Source organism: Taeniopygia guttata, chromosome W (genome assembly GCF_048771995.1).
Source record: "Taeniopygia guttata chromosome W, bTaeGut7.mat, whole genome shotgun sequence".
Taxonomy (NCBI): Eukaryota; Metazoa; Chordata; class Aves; order Passeriformes; family Estrildidae; genus Taeniopygia; species Taeniopygia guttata.
The window spans coordinates 27,630,341-27,645,842 of NC_133064.1; the positions used below are offsets into that span (position 1 = coordinate 27,630,341).

General features: G+C 44.8%; 1 protein-coding gene across 3 annotated transcripts in view; it reads left to right on the forward strand.

Moving 5' to 3' along the window:
* The window catches only part of LOC116806866 (Golgi phosphoprotein 3), a 170,650-nt gene that overhangs the window by 91,398 nt on the left and 63,750 nt on the right, over window positions 1–15,502 (forward strand). For all 3 annotated transcript variants that reach the window (XM_072922984.1, XM_072922985.1, XM_032744648.3), the window contains exon 3: window positions 11,706–11,820. In XM_072922984.1, the coding sequence (XP_072779085.1) occupies window positions 11,706–11,820 (115 nt within the window). The remainder of the gene's footprint in view (window positions 1–11,705; window positions 11,821–15,502) is intronic.

A 15,502-nucleotide genomic window follows, 5' to 3' on the forward strand; every position in this document is an offset into this window, starting at 1 on the left:
CAGCAGGTCACAGGCGAGAAATCCCAGGCGCGCTTCTGGTTTTCCTCCTCCTGGCTGTCCTCCAGACGAGCTGTCTTGGTGAAGGTCAGGTTCTTATCTTGAGCTTTCCTCTCCCTCTCCTCCCGGGATCTGCCGAGAGCATTTGTGCTCTGTTCCTCTTCCTTTCTTTATTTTTTTGTTTTTCTCTGCTGATGAAGGTTGGAGGTTGTTTGCTGTTTCTTCTTGTTCTTCTTGCTGATGCCCGCCCAGCGACGCCAATTGTCGGAATCTGTGGGTATTGGTGATTCCGAGATTGTAGAAAGTCTCTGTCTTTCTGCCCCGTTGCCAAAGAAGAAGCCATAGTTCGTCTGTGCTGGTTTCAAGGTTGTTTATTTTTGCTTATCTATAACAAGTTCTGCTGCCCTGCCGCAGGTCTGTCCTGCAGGGCAGTGTGCGGGGCTCTGCCCCTCAGTGGGATGGTACAAACATTATATACAAGAAATTACGTGTACTATATTTACAATAATGTGCCAATATCTATCATCTACGTTGAATAGTGTGTCCCTAGCCTAAACCAATAGAAAAATGCCAACATCACCAAGAACATGGAGGTAAGGAAGAAGAAGGAGGAAGAACAGGATCAGGTCCACTTTCCTCCATCTTAGAACTCCTGACCCCCCTGTACAAAGTAAAACCCCCCTGTACAGGTGTTAAAACCCCCCTGTACAATACTAAAAAATTTTACCCTCTAATTTGTGACTACTTTTACTATACCATCTAACCCTCTGTGACTGCTTGTTCCACCTTTAAAGTTGGTAATTCATTCCATGGTTCAAACTCAAAATCACAGCTGTTTTCTGCTGTTTGCCAGGGTCTAAAATGCTTCTGACCAAGGCCTGGAACCTCTAAAAATGTCTGAGGGACATTTTGAGTTCCGACAATGGGAGAGCAGTGGATATTGTCTACCTGGACTTCAGCAAAGCTTTCAACACTGTCTCACGCAACATACTCGTAGGCAGACTCAGGAAGTGTGGACTGGATGAGTGGACATTGAGGTGTATTGAGAAGTGTCTGAACGAGAGATCCCAGAAGGCCATGATCAGTGGCACAGGGTCTAGTTGGAGGACTGTCACTAGTGGTATCCCCCAAGGTTCTATACCGGACCCAGTATGGTTTAACTTATCCACCAATGACTTGGACAAAGGGGCAGATGCCTCCTCACCAAGTTTGCTAATGACACAAAGCTGGGAGGAGTGGCTGATACTCCAGAGTGCTGTGCTGCCCTTCAGAAGGACCTTGACAGGTTGGAGAGATGGACAGAGAGGAACCATATGAAATTCAACAAAGTCAAATGCAGGGTCATGCATCTGGAAAAGAACAACTCCATGCACCAGTACAGGCTGGGGGTGACCTGCTGGAAAGCAGAGCTGCAGAGAAGGACCTGGGGGTCCTGGTTGACAACAAGCTGTCCATGAGCCAGGAATGTGCCCTTGTGGCCAAGAAGGCTAATGGTGTCCTGGGGTGCATTAGGAAGAGCATTGTCAGCAGGTTGAGGGAGGTTATCCTGCCCCTCAGCCCTGGTGAGGTGCATCTGGAGTGCTGTGTCCAGTTCTGGGATCCTCAGTGCAAAAGAGAGATGGAGTTCCTGGAGCAGGTCCAGTAGACAGAAAGATGATGAGGGGATTGAAGCAACTCTCTTAAAAGGATGGACTGAGAGAATTGGGCCTATTCAGCCTCAAGGCAACTGAGAGGTGACCTTATCAATGTCTATCATTATCTGAAGGGAGGGTGTCAGAGGATGCAGCTAGGCCCTTCTCAGTGTTAGCAACCAATAGGACAAGAGGCAACAAGCAGAAACTGATTCACCTGAATATGAGGAAGAACTTCTTTCCTGTGTGGGTGACTGAGGACTGGAACAGAGACCAGAGAAGGTGTGGAGTCTCCATCACTGGAGATATTCAAGAACCATCTCGACACAATCCTGTGCCATATGCTCTGGGATGATCCTACTTGAGCAGGGAGGTTGGATGAGATGAACCCACTGAGGTCCTTTCCAACCTTACCCATTCTGTGAGTCTGTGACTTAGGTTACTAGTTAAATCTGTATATTTTAGTTTGGTGTTCTTGTTTTTCTAACCAGAAAAAAAAGGGCATTTGTACATAGTTTATACAACTACTTATACTGGTAAACAAGCAGTTACTCGCATTCTTAAAATTTATTATGCTACTATAATTTTTTTTCTCTCTCTCCTGTGCTCTCTTGGGAGAAAAAATAATTTTCGAAGTTATTTAATAACAATCTGAAGTGATGTTTCATTTATGACTGCATATTAAGAGGTTTATTGGTGACATGTTGGTGTTCCTGTCTGAGACTTCACATAAGACAGACCACTTGTGTTTCCTCAGACAAACAGCCTCATTTATTGAATCCAACACCCTTTTATAGACAATTCAAAACTCCCAGTGTTATGCAGGCATTGGCCTGTCTCTGTGTGCCCCCAGACTCTGAACCAATCAAATGCCTGTATGTCAGGAGAGCTGCCACTGGCCGAAGACTCCGGAAGTCAGCCCAGAGGCTAGTTCATGGAGCTGGGCTGGACTTCTTATCCATAACTGGATTAATGCTAACTACAGATCAGCTTGCAATGCAACATATTGGTACATACATATTTTGCCTAATATGTGTATTTTAACTGTTAGTGAATGAAACTTAGTGCTGCTGGTTAAAATGTTCTTCAGAGCTGTAAAATCGATAGATGTTGTCTTGAACCTATTTTATCTATCAACATACAGAAGAAGAAAAACATTTTTCCTGCCTTTTCACTTTCTAATTTATTTCTCAATTTCACATGGCCTAATTGAAGCATGGACAGATGACTCTTCAACTAATTAAAGTTGAAAAGAAGGGTATTTATTACAGCGCTGGACGCATGTGGAATCATTTCCAAAGACATGCACAAGGAGTTGTAGACTCCTGCTCTCTATTTATACCAAAAAGGTTTTATATATTCACATGGTTTCTAAGGATGCATAATACATAATCATTACCTGCCCACTTCATATTATAATCAGCTGAATACCCATTATGGCTGCGCAATAGTACTCCCTTAATTGGGTCAGTGGGATTTTGAAATAAGGGAGTGGTCATATGGGAGGAAGAAATCCATCTTCCTCATTGTGAACTCTTTACCTATAACTGGTTGGCAGGACCTTTTGACCTGCTGGTCACAATCCAAGCTTCTCCGAACTGTTTGATTATTATTGAGGTAAGGTATTTCTATAGTTTCTGCTCCTTCACAATAGTTCCATCTGTTCCTGTCACTCCTAGTTTCTCTTTCCTAATATATTTGTTATTCTTTAACTAAGATACATGATTCTTGTTAGCTACATGTCCTAGTTTAGGGCAAATTTGGGGAAAACCCTCTGGAAGGAGCCCCCAGAAAACAAACCTTCACTTTCAGAGTCAGTTCTGAAAGCACAGAACATAGTATCAAACATAAAGAGAACACGTGTCATGGTTTGACACTGGCACGATGCCAGTGCCCCCATGAAAATGCAATCTCTCAATTGAATGCTGTGAAATGCGATCGAGAACAGAGCAAAGCAGGCCCAAGCTTAATAACAAGAAAAAAACTTTATTAAACTACTACCACTATGCTACTATAAAAGAGGGGGGGAAAAAAAGAAGAAAGAAAACACACACAATTCAAAATGAAAACCTTCTAAAGCATTCCTCCTCCCACCACCCAACTCCAACAAACTACAGTGAGACACAATCTGGACCCCAATCAGGTTTCCACCCTCCAGATAATCAACACTCAGTCCATCTGCAGGGAGACAGGAGTCTCTCCTCTGCCACAGACCCCCCAAGAAACACAGCTGCCACATCCTGTGCTTCCATGTCACCACATGGCACCGCCCGGAGAAAAAAAAAAAAGTTTGCCAGTGGTGACCCTCTCCTTTCCATGCACAGTGCTCTCACCACCAATGCATGGATGGACAGACTGCTTTTAGGATTTTTCCTTTCAAGGATGCCCTGCCAAGAGGGGAAAAAACAACAGTTCAGTTTTTCATTTTTGGGACCACAGTCCCCCCCATTTTCCCCTGGGGCCGAGGGTCCAAGAACAGAGATCTTCTCTTCTTCCTCTGTGAAGACAGGGGGCACCACCACAAACCTCCCTAACTTTTCTCTGTTCGCTCCACTTCTGTCTTTTCCCAGCTGAAGCATGGTCTCTTTGGCTCACCAGCATCCTCCTAAAATACAGTCTGTCTTTGGAGGAGAAGATCAGTTCAGTCTGTGGCTACCAAGAAAAAGTCCAGCCAAAAGCCACTCCATCATCTCCTCCCACCTAGAATTTCTCCTTCCAACATCCCAGGTCCCAGGCTGTCTCTCTTCCTCTCTTTTCAAACCAAGGAGGAGAAAAAATTTCACAAAGCTTTCATTTCTCAAGGAAGGGCTAAAAGTCCCAACTCCCAGAGATGGCTTGCTGCCCAGGCTCCAGCTCCCACAGGCGTCTGGGCACCTTGCGGCCCCCCCGCTCTTCTCCTTCCCCGCAGTGAACTGCTGATGAAACCACTGCCGTCTCTTTTTCTCTCTTGGGAGAGAGAAAGACTCTGGGGGGAAATGGAGACATCCTAGATTTCTCCACCCTTCCATCTGCAGGGGGCCAGCCCGGTTCCAGTCCCTCCACCCTTGGGCCTACCTCCGAAGGCCGGGCAGGGGAGAGTCCAGCACTGACCGCTGACCGGAACCCAAGAGAGCGAGTTCCCCTGGGAATTCTGCTTTTAACCCCTCTGTGTTCTCAGAGGCGTGTCAACCTTCAATTGGTCAATGTCCAAATTGACCTCTTCCTTCTGGAAAAATTCTTTTTCCGTGTCAAACCACGACACTACACGATTGGAGATACAAACACCGTAACGGCACCCTAGGACATTCCACCCCTTATCTCCATATCTTCCACATCATGCAAAAACTCCGTCAAGTTAAAACTTCTATCTTTCACTTACTCATACCTTCAACACTTTCACATTTCCTTCTATTTCACTTGCTCAAACCTTTGACACTTACACATTTTCTTCTGTCTCATGTCTGTGTGTTTTCATGTACAGACACTGGCAGTAACATCCAGCAAACAGTGATATTTGCACATTAGTTTTACCCCACAATCAGATCTCCCTGAGGTACACATCGTGTTGTTCCATCTCTCTGCATTATCCACCATGTACAACCTGGTCCCTGAGCAAAGACAATCCCACAAATGGGTTTGTCTATACTCGAGGCAGAATTGATCCACACTGATTTCCCTACCAAACCTCTGACATGTGCCACTGGGACTTTATCTCCGTCTACTATATTCAGGGGCTCAGACTGGGCAGGACCTGCTCGATTGGTGGAACCTTGGCTGTTAACTAACCAGGTGGCCTTTGCTAAATGTTTCTCCCAATTTTTGAAAGATCCCCCACCCAATGCTTTTAAGGTGGTTTTTAACAGTCCATTGTACCTCTCCACTTTGCCTGCAGCTGGTGCATGGTTGGGGATGTGGTACACCCACTCAATGCCATGTTCCCTAGCCCAGGTGTTGACAAGGTTGTTCTTGAAATGAGTCCCATTGTCTGACTCAATCCTCTCAGGGGTACCATGCCTCCAAAGGACCTGCTTTTCAAGGCCCAGGATGGTGTTACGGGCTGTAGCATGAGACACAGGGTAGGTTTCCAACCATCCAGTGGTGGCTTCTACCATTGTGAGCACGTAGTGCTTGCCGTGGCGTGTCTGGGGCAGTGTGATGTAGTCAATCTGCCAGGCCTCCCCATACTTGTACTTGGACCACCGCCCACCATACCACAGGGGCTTCACCCGCTTGGCCTGTTTGATGGTAGCACACGTCTCACAGTCATGGATCACCTGACAAATACTGTCCATGGTTAGATCCACCCGTCGCTCTCATGCCCACTTATAGGTGGCATCTCTACCCTGATGGCCTGAGGCATCATGGGCCCATCGTGCTAGCAACAACTCTCCCTTGTGTTCCCAATCGAGGTCTATCTTTGACACCCCTATCTTTGCAGCCTGATTGTTTTGCTGCTCTTCATTAGCTCTGCTTCTGGGGACATGGGCATCTACATGGCGGACCTTCACACGTAGCTTCTCTACCCGGGTAGCGATATCTTTCCACTCTTCAGCAGCCCAAATTGGTTTTCCTCTACGCTGCCAGTTAGCTTCTTTCCACCTCTCTAGCCACCCCCACAGAGCATTGGCTACCATCCATGAATCAGTGTAGAGGTAGAGCTTTGGCCACTTCTCCCTTTCTGCAATGTCTAGGGCCAGTTGAACGGCTTTGAGTTCAGCAAACTGGCTTGATCCACTTTCTCCTTCAGGGGCCTCTGCAATCCGTCATGTGGGACTCCATACAGCTGCTTTCCACTTCTGATTCATCCCTACGATGCGACAGGAACCGTCAGTGAAGAGAATGTAACGTGCTTCCTCTGCTGGCAGTTGGTTATATGGTGGAGCTTCTTCAGCCCGTGTCACTGGTTCTTCTTCTTCATCTGTGACACCAAAACTTTTATCTTCGGGCCAATTTGTAATTACTTCCAAAATCCGAGGGCGATTCAGCTTACCAATATGGGCACGCTGCGTGATGAGAGCAATCCACTTGCTCCATGTAGTCCTGGTGGCATGGTGGGTGGAGGGAACCTTACCTCTGAACATCCACCCCAGCACCGGTAGTCGGGGTGCCAGGAGGAGTTGTGCTTCTATGCCAATCACCTCTGAGGCAGCCTGGACTCCCTCGTAGGCGGCCAAGATTTCCTTCTCTGTTGGGGTGTAGTTGGCTTCAGACCCTCTGTAGTTCCGACTCCAAAATCCCAGTGGTCAGCCTCGAGTCTCATCAGGCACCTTCTGCCAAAGGCTCCAGGACAGACCATGGTTCCCGGCTGCAGAGTAGTGCACGTTCTTCACATCTGGTCCTGTCCTGACTGGGCCAAGGGCTACTGCATGAGCAATTTCCTGCTTTATCTGGGCGAAAGCTTGCTGCTGCTCGGGGCCCCAGTGGAAATCATTCTTCTTGCGGGTGACCAGGTAGAGAGGACTCACGATCTGACTGTACTCAGGAATGTGCATTCTCCAGAAACCGATGGTGCCTAAGAAAGCTTGTGTCTCCTTCTTGTTGGTTGGTGGGGACATAGCTGTGATCTTGTTGATGACATCTGTAGGAATCTGACGCTGTCCATCTTGCCACTTCACTCCCAAGAACTGGATCTCTCGAGCAGGTCCCTTCACTTTACTCTTCTTGATGGCAAAACCAGCTTCCAGGAGGATTCGGATGATTTTCTCTCCTTTCTCAAACACTTCTGCTGCTGTGTTCCCCCACACAATGATATCATCAATATATTGTAGATGTTCTGGAGCCTCACCCTTTTCTAGTGCAGTCTGGATCAGTCCATGGCAGATGGTAGGACTGTGCTTCCACCCCTGGGGCAGTCGGTTCCAGGTGTACTGCACTCCCCTCCATGTAAAGGCAAACTGAGGCCTGCATTCTGCTGCCAGAGGAATGGAGAAAAATGCATTGGCAATATCAGTAGTGGCATACCACTTCTCTGCCTTGGACTCCAGCTCGTACTGAAGTTCCAGCATGTCTGGCACAGCAGCGCTCAGTGGTGGAGTCACTTCATTCAATGCACGGTAGTCCACAGTCAATCTCCATTCTCCTTCAGATTTACGCACAGACCAAATGGGGTTGTTGAAGGGTGAGTGGGTTTTGCTGACCACCCCTTGGCTCTCCAGCTCTCGGATCATCTTATGGATGGGAACCACAGCATCTCGAGTTGTTCTGTACTGTCGACGATGCACTGTTGAAGTGGCAACTGGTACCTTTTGTTCTTCTCCCTTCAAAAGTCCTACTGTAGTTGGATTCTCAGACAGTCCAGGCAAGGTGTTCAGTTGCTGGATGCCCTCTGTCGCTACAGCTGCTATCCCAAATGCCCACCTGAGTCCCTTTGGGTCTTTAAAATACCCCCTTCGAAGGTAATCTATGCCCAAAATACATTTGCCTCTGGACCAGTCACAATAGGGTGTTTCTTCCACTCATTTCCTGTCAGACTTAAATCAGCTTCCACCAAGGTAAAGTCCTGTGATCCACCTGTCCCACCAGCAATAGAGACAGATTCTGCCCCTACGTGTCTCAATGGAATTAACGTGCATTGTGCACCAGTATCGACCAAAGCCTTATATCTTTGTGGTTCCGATGTGCCAGGCCAGCGAATCCACACAGTCCAGAAAACACGGTTTTCCCTCGCCTCTACCTGGCTAGAGGCAGGGCCCCTCTAAGCCTGGTTATCCTTCTTGCCTTGGGCGTATGTCTTAGAGGTTCCTTCAAGGGGATCAGACATGTCATCATCATCATCATGCCTGGCAGTTTGGCTACGGGCAACTGGAGCTGCTCTCCTTTTGGTGGCACTTCCTCTCTGAGTCTTACCTTCCTTCAATTCATGCACCCGTTGTGCCAGAGCACCAGTAGATTTTCCGTCCCATTTCCTCATGTTTTCTCTCCAGTCGTGCAGGAAGAACCACAGCTCAGCTCTTGGGATGTACTTTCTCTCACCATCTGAGGAATGTCTACGTTGGATACCAGAACCTCTGATCTGTACTGCTGAGATTTGGAGAAGGTCCTCCTTAATCTCCTCCCTGAGTGTCTTATGATTCTCCTCTATCTTATCTTCTAATTTCTGCAGACGCGTTTCCACTGCTGCAATTCTGGCATGGGTTGGGCCATGTACAGCATCTGCATATGCTCGGAGTTTCTTTGCCATATCGAGCACGGTCTCATCCCTCTCATCCCGCTTTATTATTGCTAAGGCAGAAGCGTATTCATGTGGCCCAAGCCGTACAAGTTTTCGCCACATCACAGATGTGCATGGTACCAAGTCTGGATTCCTAGTTGTTATTTCATCTGAGAAGATAATCTCTGCCACTGCTATTTCTCTCAGGCGTTGGATCCCTTGTTCTGTAGTCTTCCACTGGGTCTGCTGCATATAAAGATAATCTGCACACAGGTATTTTTGTGCTACACTTTCCATAACCCGTGCCTAGAGGCTGTGAGGGTTAGCCCCCCTCATCATTCCTTGATCAATGACAGGATCATGTGACAGGGATCCCAAATGTCTTGCCTCAGTACCATCCAGAATTGTAGCCTCCCCTGCAGCATCCCAAAGACGGACCAACCAACTAATTATAGACTCATCAGGTCACCGAGTGTAATCCTTTCTTAGCTCACGAAGGTCCTTTAGGGAAAAGGACTCAGTATTGGCCTCTGATCTTGTACCAGCTGCTTTGCCTTCTGATTTTATGTCAGCAGGCATTGAGGGTCCCTCTCCTGCATTATCATCATCATCATCATCATCATCATCATCCACCAGTCGATTGGTCTTTTCTGTGCGCTTCCCACTTCTTGTGCTAGTAGCAACAACCATTGGTTGAGGCTTGGCTGCTGAGTTTGGTTTAGCTGCTAGCTTAGGCTGACTGTCTCGTTTAGCTGCTGGTTTTGAGCCGGGGGTGTTGGCTGCAGCCTGAGTGACTGGGATCGCTGCTGATTTATCTCCCTTCCCCCCTTCCTCTGTCTGCTGCCCTACAGTATCTAGCAGGGTGCGATAAGCATATGCCAGGGCCCAGCTCACTGCAATGATTTTTTCTCCTTAAGAGTTATCATGGCACTTCTCTTTCAGGTACTTCGCCACCTCAGCCGGATTCTGAATTTGTTCACAGGGAAAGCCCCAGGTTATAGGGTCAGAAAATTCCTTTAAGATTTGGCCCATATTCTCCCATTTCCCACACCACTCAGGACTTCTCACACCTTGGTCTACTCCTGGGTCAGAGGTCTCATCAGCCCCTCTAGAAATCTCCGCCCTCATTCTAGAGAGACTGCAGACTGTATAGAGAAAGCTTACCAGATTAAACACCAGGAAGATGGTCTCCTTAACAGTCAGGGGAAACTGAACATTCTCTAATAGGGAGGCAACGAATTCAGAGGAGAAGAAGGAAAGCAAAGGCTGAAAAGCCTCATCCCCTACTTCCCCTCTAACAAACTGGCTGTACAACCATAACCATGAACCATACATTCCAGGAACAGACCTCAGCACCTTTATAAATCCCCTGCAAGCCATTACACCCAAGCCCAGCCCGATGGATATTCTGGTCAGTGCCCTTCTACTGCATAAACTACGTATTAGGGACAATACTGGAGCTATTCCTGGATAAAAAAAAATAAACCTAGGGACCATAGGGGGATTAAGATCTCAAAAACCCCTAGGGACCAGAGACACATGCAGGCCTTCACCCCAAGAGACACTATGAATTCAAACAACATGACCAGTAACTGTTCCATACAAACACAAAGTAATTGGAACAAAAATATGATTACAACAGGGTTTTTTCCACTCTCTCAAGACACGAGTTGGGCGCTAAAGTATTTGTCCTAGTTTAGGGCAAATTTGGGGAAAACCCTCTGGAAGGAGCCCCCAGAAAACAAACACCCATGACCCCTCCCCACCCACTTGGTTCGGGAAAAAATTTTCTCTGAGAGGAGTTGAAAAGAACCTGTTTATTTAACAAACAAAGAAATCCCCAGCACCAAAAGAAAATTAACAACACCAGATGACAACAAAACTCTTTCACCACTCTGAAGAGATGAACATATCCAGAAAACCTTTCCTGGGAGTGGTTGCCCGGGTCTGGGCACTGGGGATGGGGATTGGTCTCCGGCACTGGGGATGGCTGCTGCAGATCACAAAACGCAGGCTTCCGCTGTCCCTTGGTGTTTCCCAGATCTCAGTCCGGAGCAGGTTGGATGGTATTCAGGAAGAGGAAAGGAAAAGAAACAGTCCAGGGAAAGAATTTGACTGTTTAGCTAAACTAACTAGGAAGCAAAGGCAAAAGCAGAAGCAAGCAAAGCAAGCAAGCCAAGCAAGCAAGCCAAGCAAGCAAGCAAGACAAAGCAAGCCATCCAGCACTAGCCTTTTCTAGACAGCAGACCATGGGGGGAGGTGAACCAGCTGATAGCAAGGCAAAACAAACTTTCACTTTCAGAGTCAGTTCTGAAAGCACAGAACATAATATCAAACATAAACAGAACACACGATTGGAGATACAAACACCATAACATGACCCTAGGACACTAATTTTAAAATCTTAACTAAAATATGCAGTCTTTTACTATCCTAATTATATTCTCAGCTGGCCCCTCAACTCATCTGCAGTTTTCAGTTGTCCTAATTACATTTCTAGCTGACTCCTTGACTCATAATTGTCTATCTGCACTATTCTGAATAAATTGACTTGAAGCAGTAAAATGGACTGCTGTCAGAGAGCAATTTAGCACAGTAGTGTACTTTGTTTTGGGGAGAAAGTGAAGGACCTGGCCATGTTAGTTGATTATCTTCCTTAAAAAATTAGGTATTAAACATGTTATTAATACTAGAGCTCTGGTCATAAAAGGTTAATAGAGATTATAGGTAACTTAAGACATAACAGAGCTTGGTAATTTAAATCCTAAATAGCTTTTCTAACAACTAGGTATTTTTAAAACGTGCATATTCTTTGAGAACATTCGTCACTCCTTAAAATTTTCCTTGGTTCTGATAACAGGTAGATTTTTCAAGTTTTGATTTTTGGATGTTTAGGGTATGGTATATGAATTAAGTAAAAATACCAACTGCATTTTATTCTATCCTAGGTAATTTGCAAGTCAGATGCTCCTACAGGGGATGTTCTGCTTGATGAAGCTCTGAAACACATAAAAGAGACCCAACCTCCTGAAACAGTACAAAATTGGATTGAACTGCTGAGTGGTAAGCCTTGAACATAATGTATTTGCTTTTTCCTTCTCAAATAAAACTAATTATCTGGTATCACTAGAAATTATACTGTTATATTTTTGTGGAGATAGCATGCAAAAAAGTTAATCACCCTGTCATCTAGAGTAGTCTTTTGCTAATTTCAGCCTTTAATCAAATATAAGTTACTTGCTTTTGACTTAACTTGGTACAGAAAGGATCTAGATGGAAGTGTCAGAGGACATCTCTACTCTGTGGAAGAGGTGTCTTCGATATCCCCAACTCCCATCTTGTGCCCACGTGGCTGACCCATATACTTCCAGAATGCATTCAGGGGGCCATTCCTCTTCTCCCCATTTTTTAAATCCTCCAATTAATTCCTTTTTCTTTAAGCCTTCATAAACTGGTACTCGTAGCTCATCCCCATCTTGCCCTGGCAAAAGGAAAAATCCTGGCTGTATGATTACCAGAGTACAACTCCCTTTCCACCAGGTGGGGAGTTTTAGGTTAGCTCTTTTTCCACATATCCAAAATAAGCCATCTTGTGCTTTCCAATAATCATTATCCCGTTGATTTATATTTTCCCAAAATTTGGATATTTCTGGGATTCCAGAATATGGATTCCCACCTGTATTTTTACATTGAAAAAGTTTGGTTTCGTTATTATGTTTACAATTTTTCCTATTTTTTTTACTCTGGGCCCAATACAGCATTGGTTCTTCTGGGACTCATCATGTAAAAGTCCCATTACTAACTTTATATCTCTTACAGGGAGTACTTCCTACTCTGTTAAGAAAATTTTTCCCAGTGTGCCGGAGACATTCTTTTCCTCCTAATGTTGAACTAAAAAGCCACCCTTCTGGCTGGTTCTCCCCTCTTATATTTGTACAGTTCCATTTAAGAAGTTCAACACAGGGCCTAGGCTACTGCCTTTCCATGGCCGTTCCTCTGTCATCAAGACCCCCCACAGACCTAACTGTTGGTTACGTTTAGTTCTTTACTTATTCTTTCCCCCAAATCTACAAACAAGCTTTTCCCTAATCTGGGGATTTTTAATTTCATTTTTTAATTGTTGTTTGAGTTTTGTATACAAATCTTCATGTGGGTTTGACCCAGGATTAGATTTCAGCATTGGCTTAGTAATTTTGTTTACTATCTTTTCCTTTACCAAATCCTGGACCCCACCCCTGAGACCAAATGTAAAGCAAACCCATCTTTCTCCCTTTGGACATTCACTTCTCAATCTATTATCACTTGTTCCTAAGTTTTCTGCAATTCAGTATGTTTGCCCATCTTGTGTACAGGTATCTAATTTGGATGGGTCATAACAATAACTGTCGACATGGGTATGGGAAGTAAAAAAGGAACCTTGGGTTTTTCCCAAATAAAGTGATTGGTAGCATTTTTGACATGAATTTGCTTGAATCCCAAAAGGGAAAAGACAAAAAAGGAGTGACAGGTGAAAAACGAATAGCAGAGGTCCATTATGGCTTATACCCCCACCTCCCATGCCTATGGGGTTGCCACCCATAGCAGGTGCATATGATCTTCTTGGTAGCGAGTACAGTGGCCAATCCGGTCTTGCCCTCTATTTCCTTGTCACTTCCTATTTGCTGCTTTCCAGGCAAATTGCTTTTGACACTACTTAACTGTGGTTTCCCACTGTTCCTCAGGGACTTCCCACTCAATTGGTATCAATAATTCCCACCCACAAAGTAAATTAACTATTTCTGCATCTGATAGCTACTATCTGTTCAAAATTGGTGAGCCACGCTTGCGACATATCATACAACATGAGTGTCTTTTATAAGAACTACAGTACCATTTTTATTCACAATCTCTATATTTGCATATAACCCAGGTAGCATATCCTGTATTTGGGTTTATAAGGCACAGTATATGCGTTGGTACAGAGGGTGGCTGAAATTCAACCCTTAGGTCAGAATATAAGCAATTCAAAAGCTATACAAAATATTCTCTGGGTCTGAGATCTATATAAACCAAATCCTCCGGTTTGAAGACGAAGTATGTCTCCCCAAGGAGGGTATCTGAGTTTACTCAGAGTTTCTCCAGGGGGTACTTGAAACCACTCATATAAGCTTCCCTTACTTCCCAGTTGTCTGCTATCCATGGGAGATTATTTGGATCATCCCAGTCCATTACCACCTGATACCGGTTTAAGAGTCAATTTTGTATCACCTAGTTCTGATGTTATAGTTAACTCCTTAGGTTATTCCACAGGTCCTTTGATTCTGCTCGCATGGATCCACCCTCTTTCCTTGGTCTGGATCGCTGCTTCAGTTGTCAGCAGTACCGGAAAAGGACATTGCCATTGTGGAGTTAAAGATTGCTCTTTCCATGTTTTAACCAGTACCCATTCTTCTGGGTAGACACTATGAATTTTAAATTCTAATGGTGCGGTTTGAGGGATTATCCCTTTCAATTTTCTGGAGTTCGTGCAATTGTGGTGACATATTTTCTAACACTTGCTTCCCCTTCTTTGTAAGTAGCAGTTTCATGTCAAGTGGTCAAAAAGGGCAGCCCGAACATCATTTCATAGGGTGATACTCCCAAGTCTGGTCTGGGTTGGTGTCCGGACCCTTAGTAGGGCCAAAGATAAACACTTGGCCTATGATATCCGGGTTTCAATCATCAGTTTAAGTTCCTTTTTAAAGTCTGGTTCATCCTCTCTACCTGGCCCTGGCTCTGTGGGTGCCATGGAGTATGTAATTCCCATTCTATTCCCAGGACCTGAGTTATTTGTTGTAAGACACTTGACGTAAAATGTGTTCTATCTTTCTTGTTAACCATTCCATACCAGGGAATAATTTGTTCCAAAAGGGTTTTACATACCACATTAGCTATAGCTCTAACAGCTGGGACAGCTTCTACCCACTGAGTTAAATGGTCTATTATTACTAATAAAAATTTCCATCTCTGCACTTGGGGAAGTTCAGTAAAGTCCACTTGGATGCTTTGAAATTATCGCAGGGCTAACTCACAACCTCTTGGTGTTGTTTTTCTCATAACCTTTTTATTTGCCTTTTGGCAAGTTATACATGTCTCAGTTGCTTGCTTTACTAATCCAAAGATCCCAATGCATCTAGAATTCCTTAAAAAGTGATCACACAAAGCCTGAGTACCCCAATGAGTCTTCTGATGTAGTTGTTCTACTATTTTCCTAGTAAGGGGCTTATTAAGTAACTGCCTCCCATCAGGGAGTTTCCATTTTCCAGATTGATCTTTTTTTCTCCCTATCTTGTTTAACTCCTCTTCTGCTTCAGTAAATTTTGGAATTTCCAATTCTTCCTTACCTGGAGTCAAAATTAATCTAACTTTTCTGCTCCCATTTTCTGCTGCATCTCTAGTCTCTTGATCTGCCAAATTATTTCCTCTTACTTCTGGGGTAATTCCCTTTTGGTGTCCTCTAACATGTACTACAGCTACTTCTTCAGGCAATTTTAATGCTTCTAAAACCTATCGAATGAGTACCTCATGAACCAGCCCTCTTCCTTTTGAATTCAGTAACCCCCTTCCCAATTTTTTCCAAAAGTGTGCACTACCCCAAAGGCATATTTCTAATCGGTATATATGGTTCCTTTCTTATGTGCTAAATATTCTATGCTCTCTTTAGAACATATAATTCACAAGATTGAGCAGACCAATTTGAAGGTAATTTCCCTTTTTCAATTGTCTG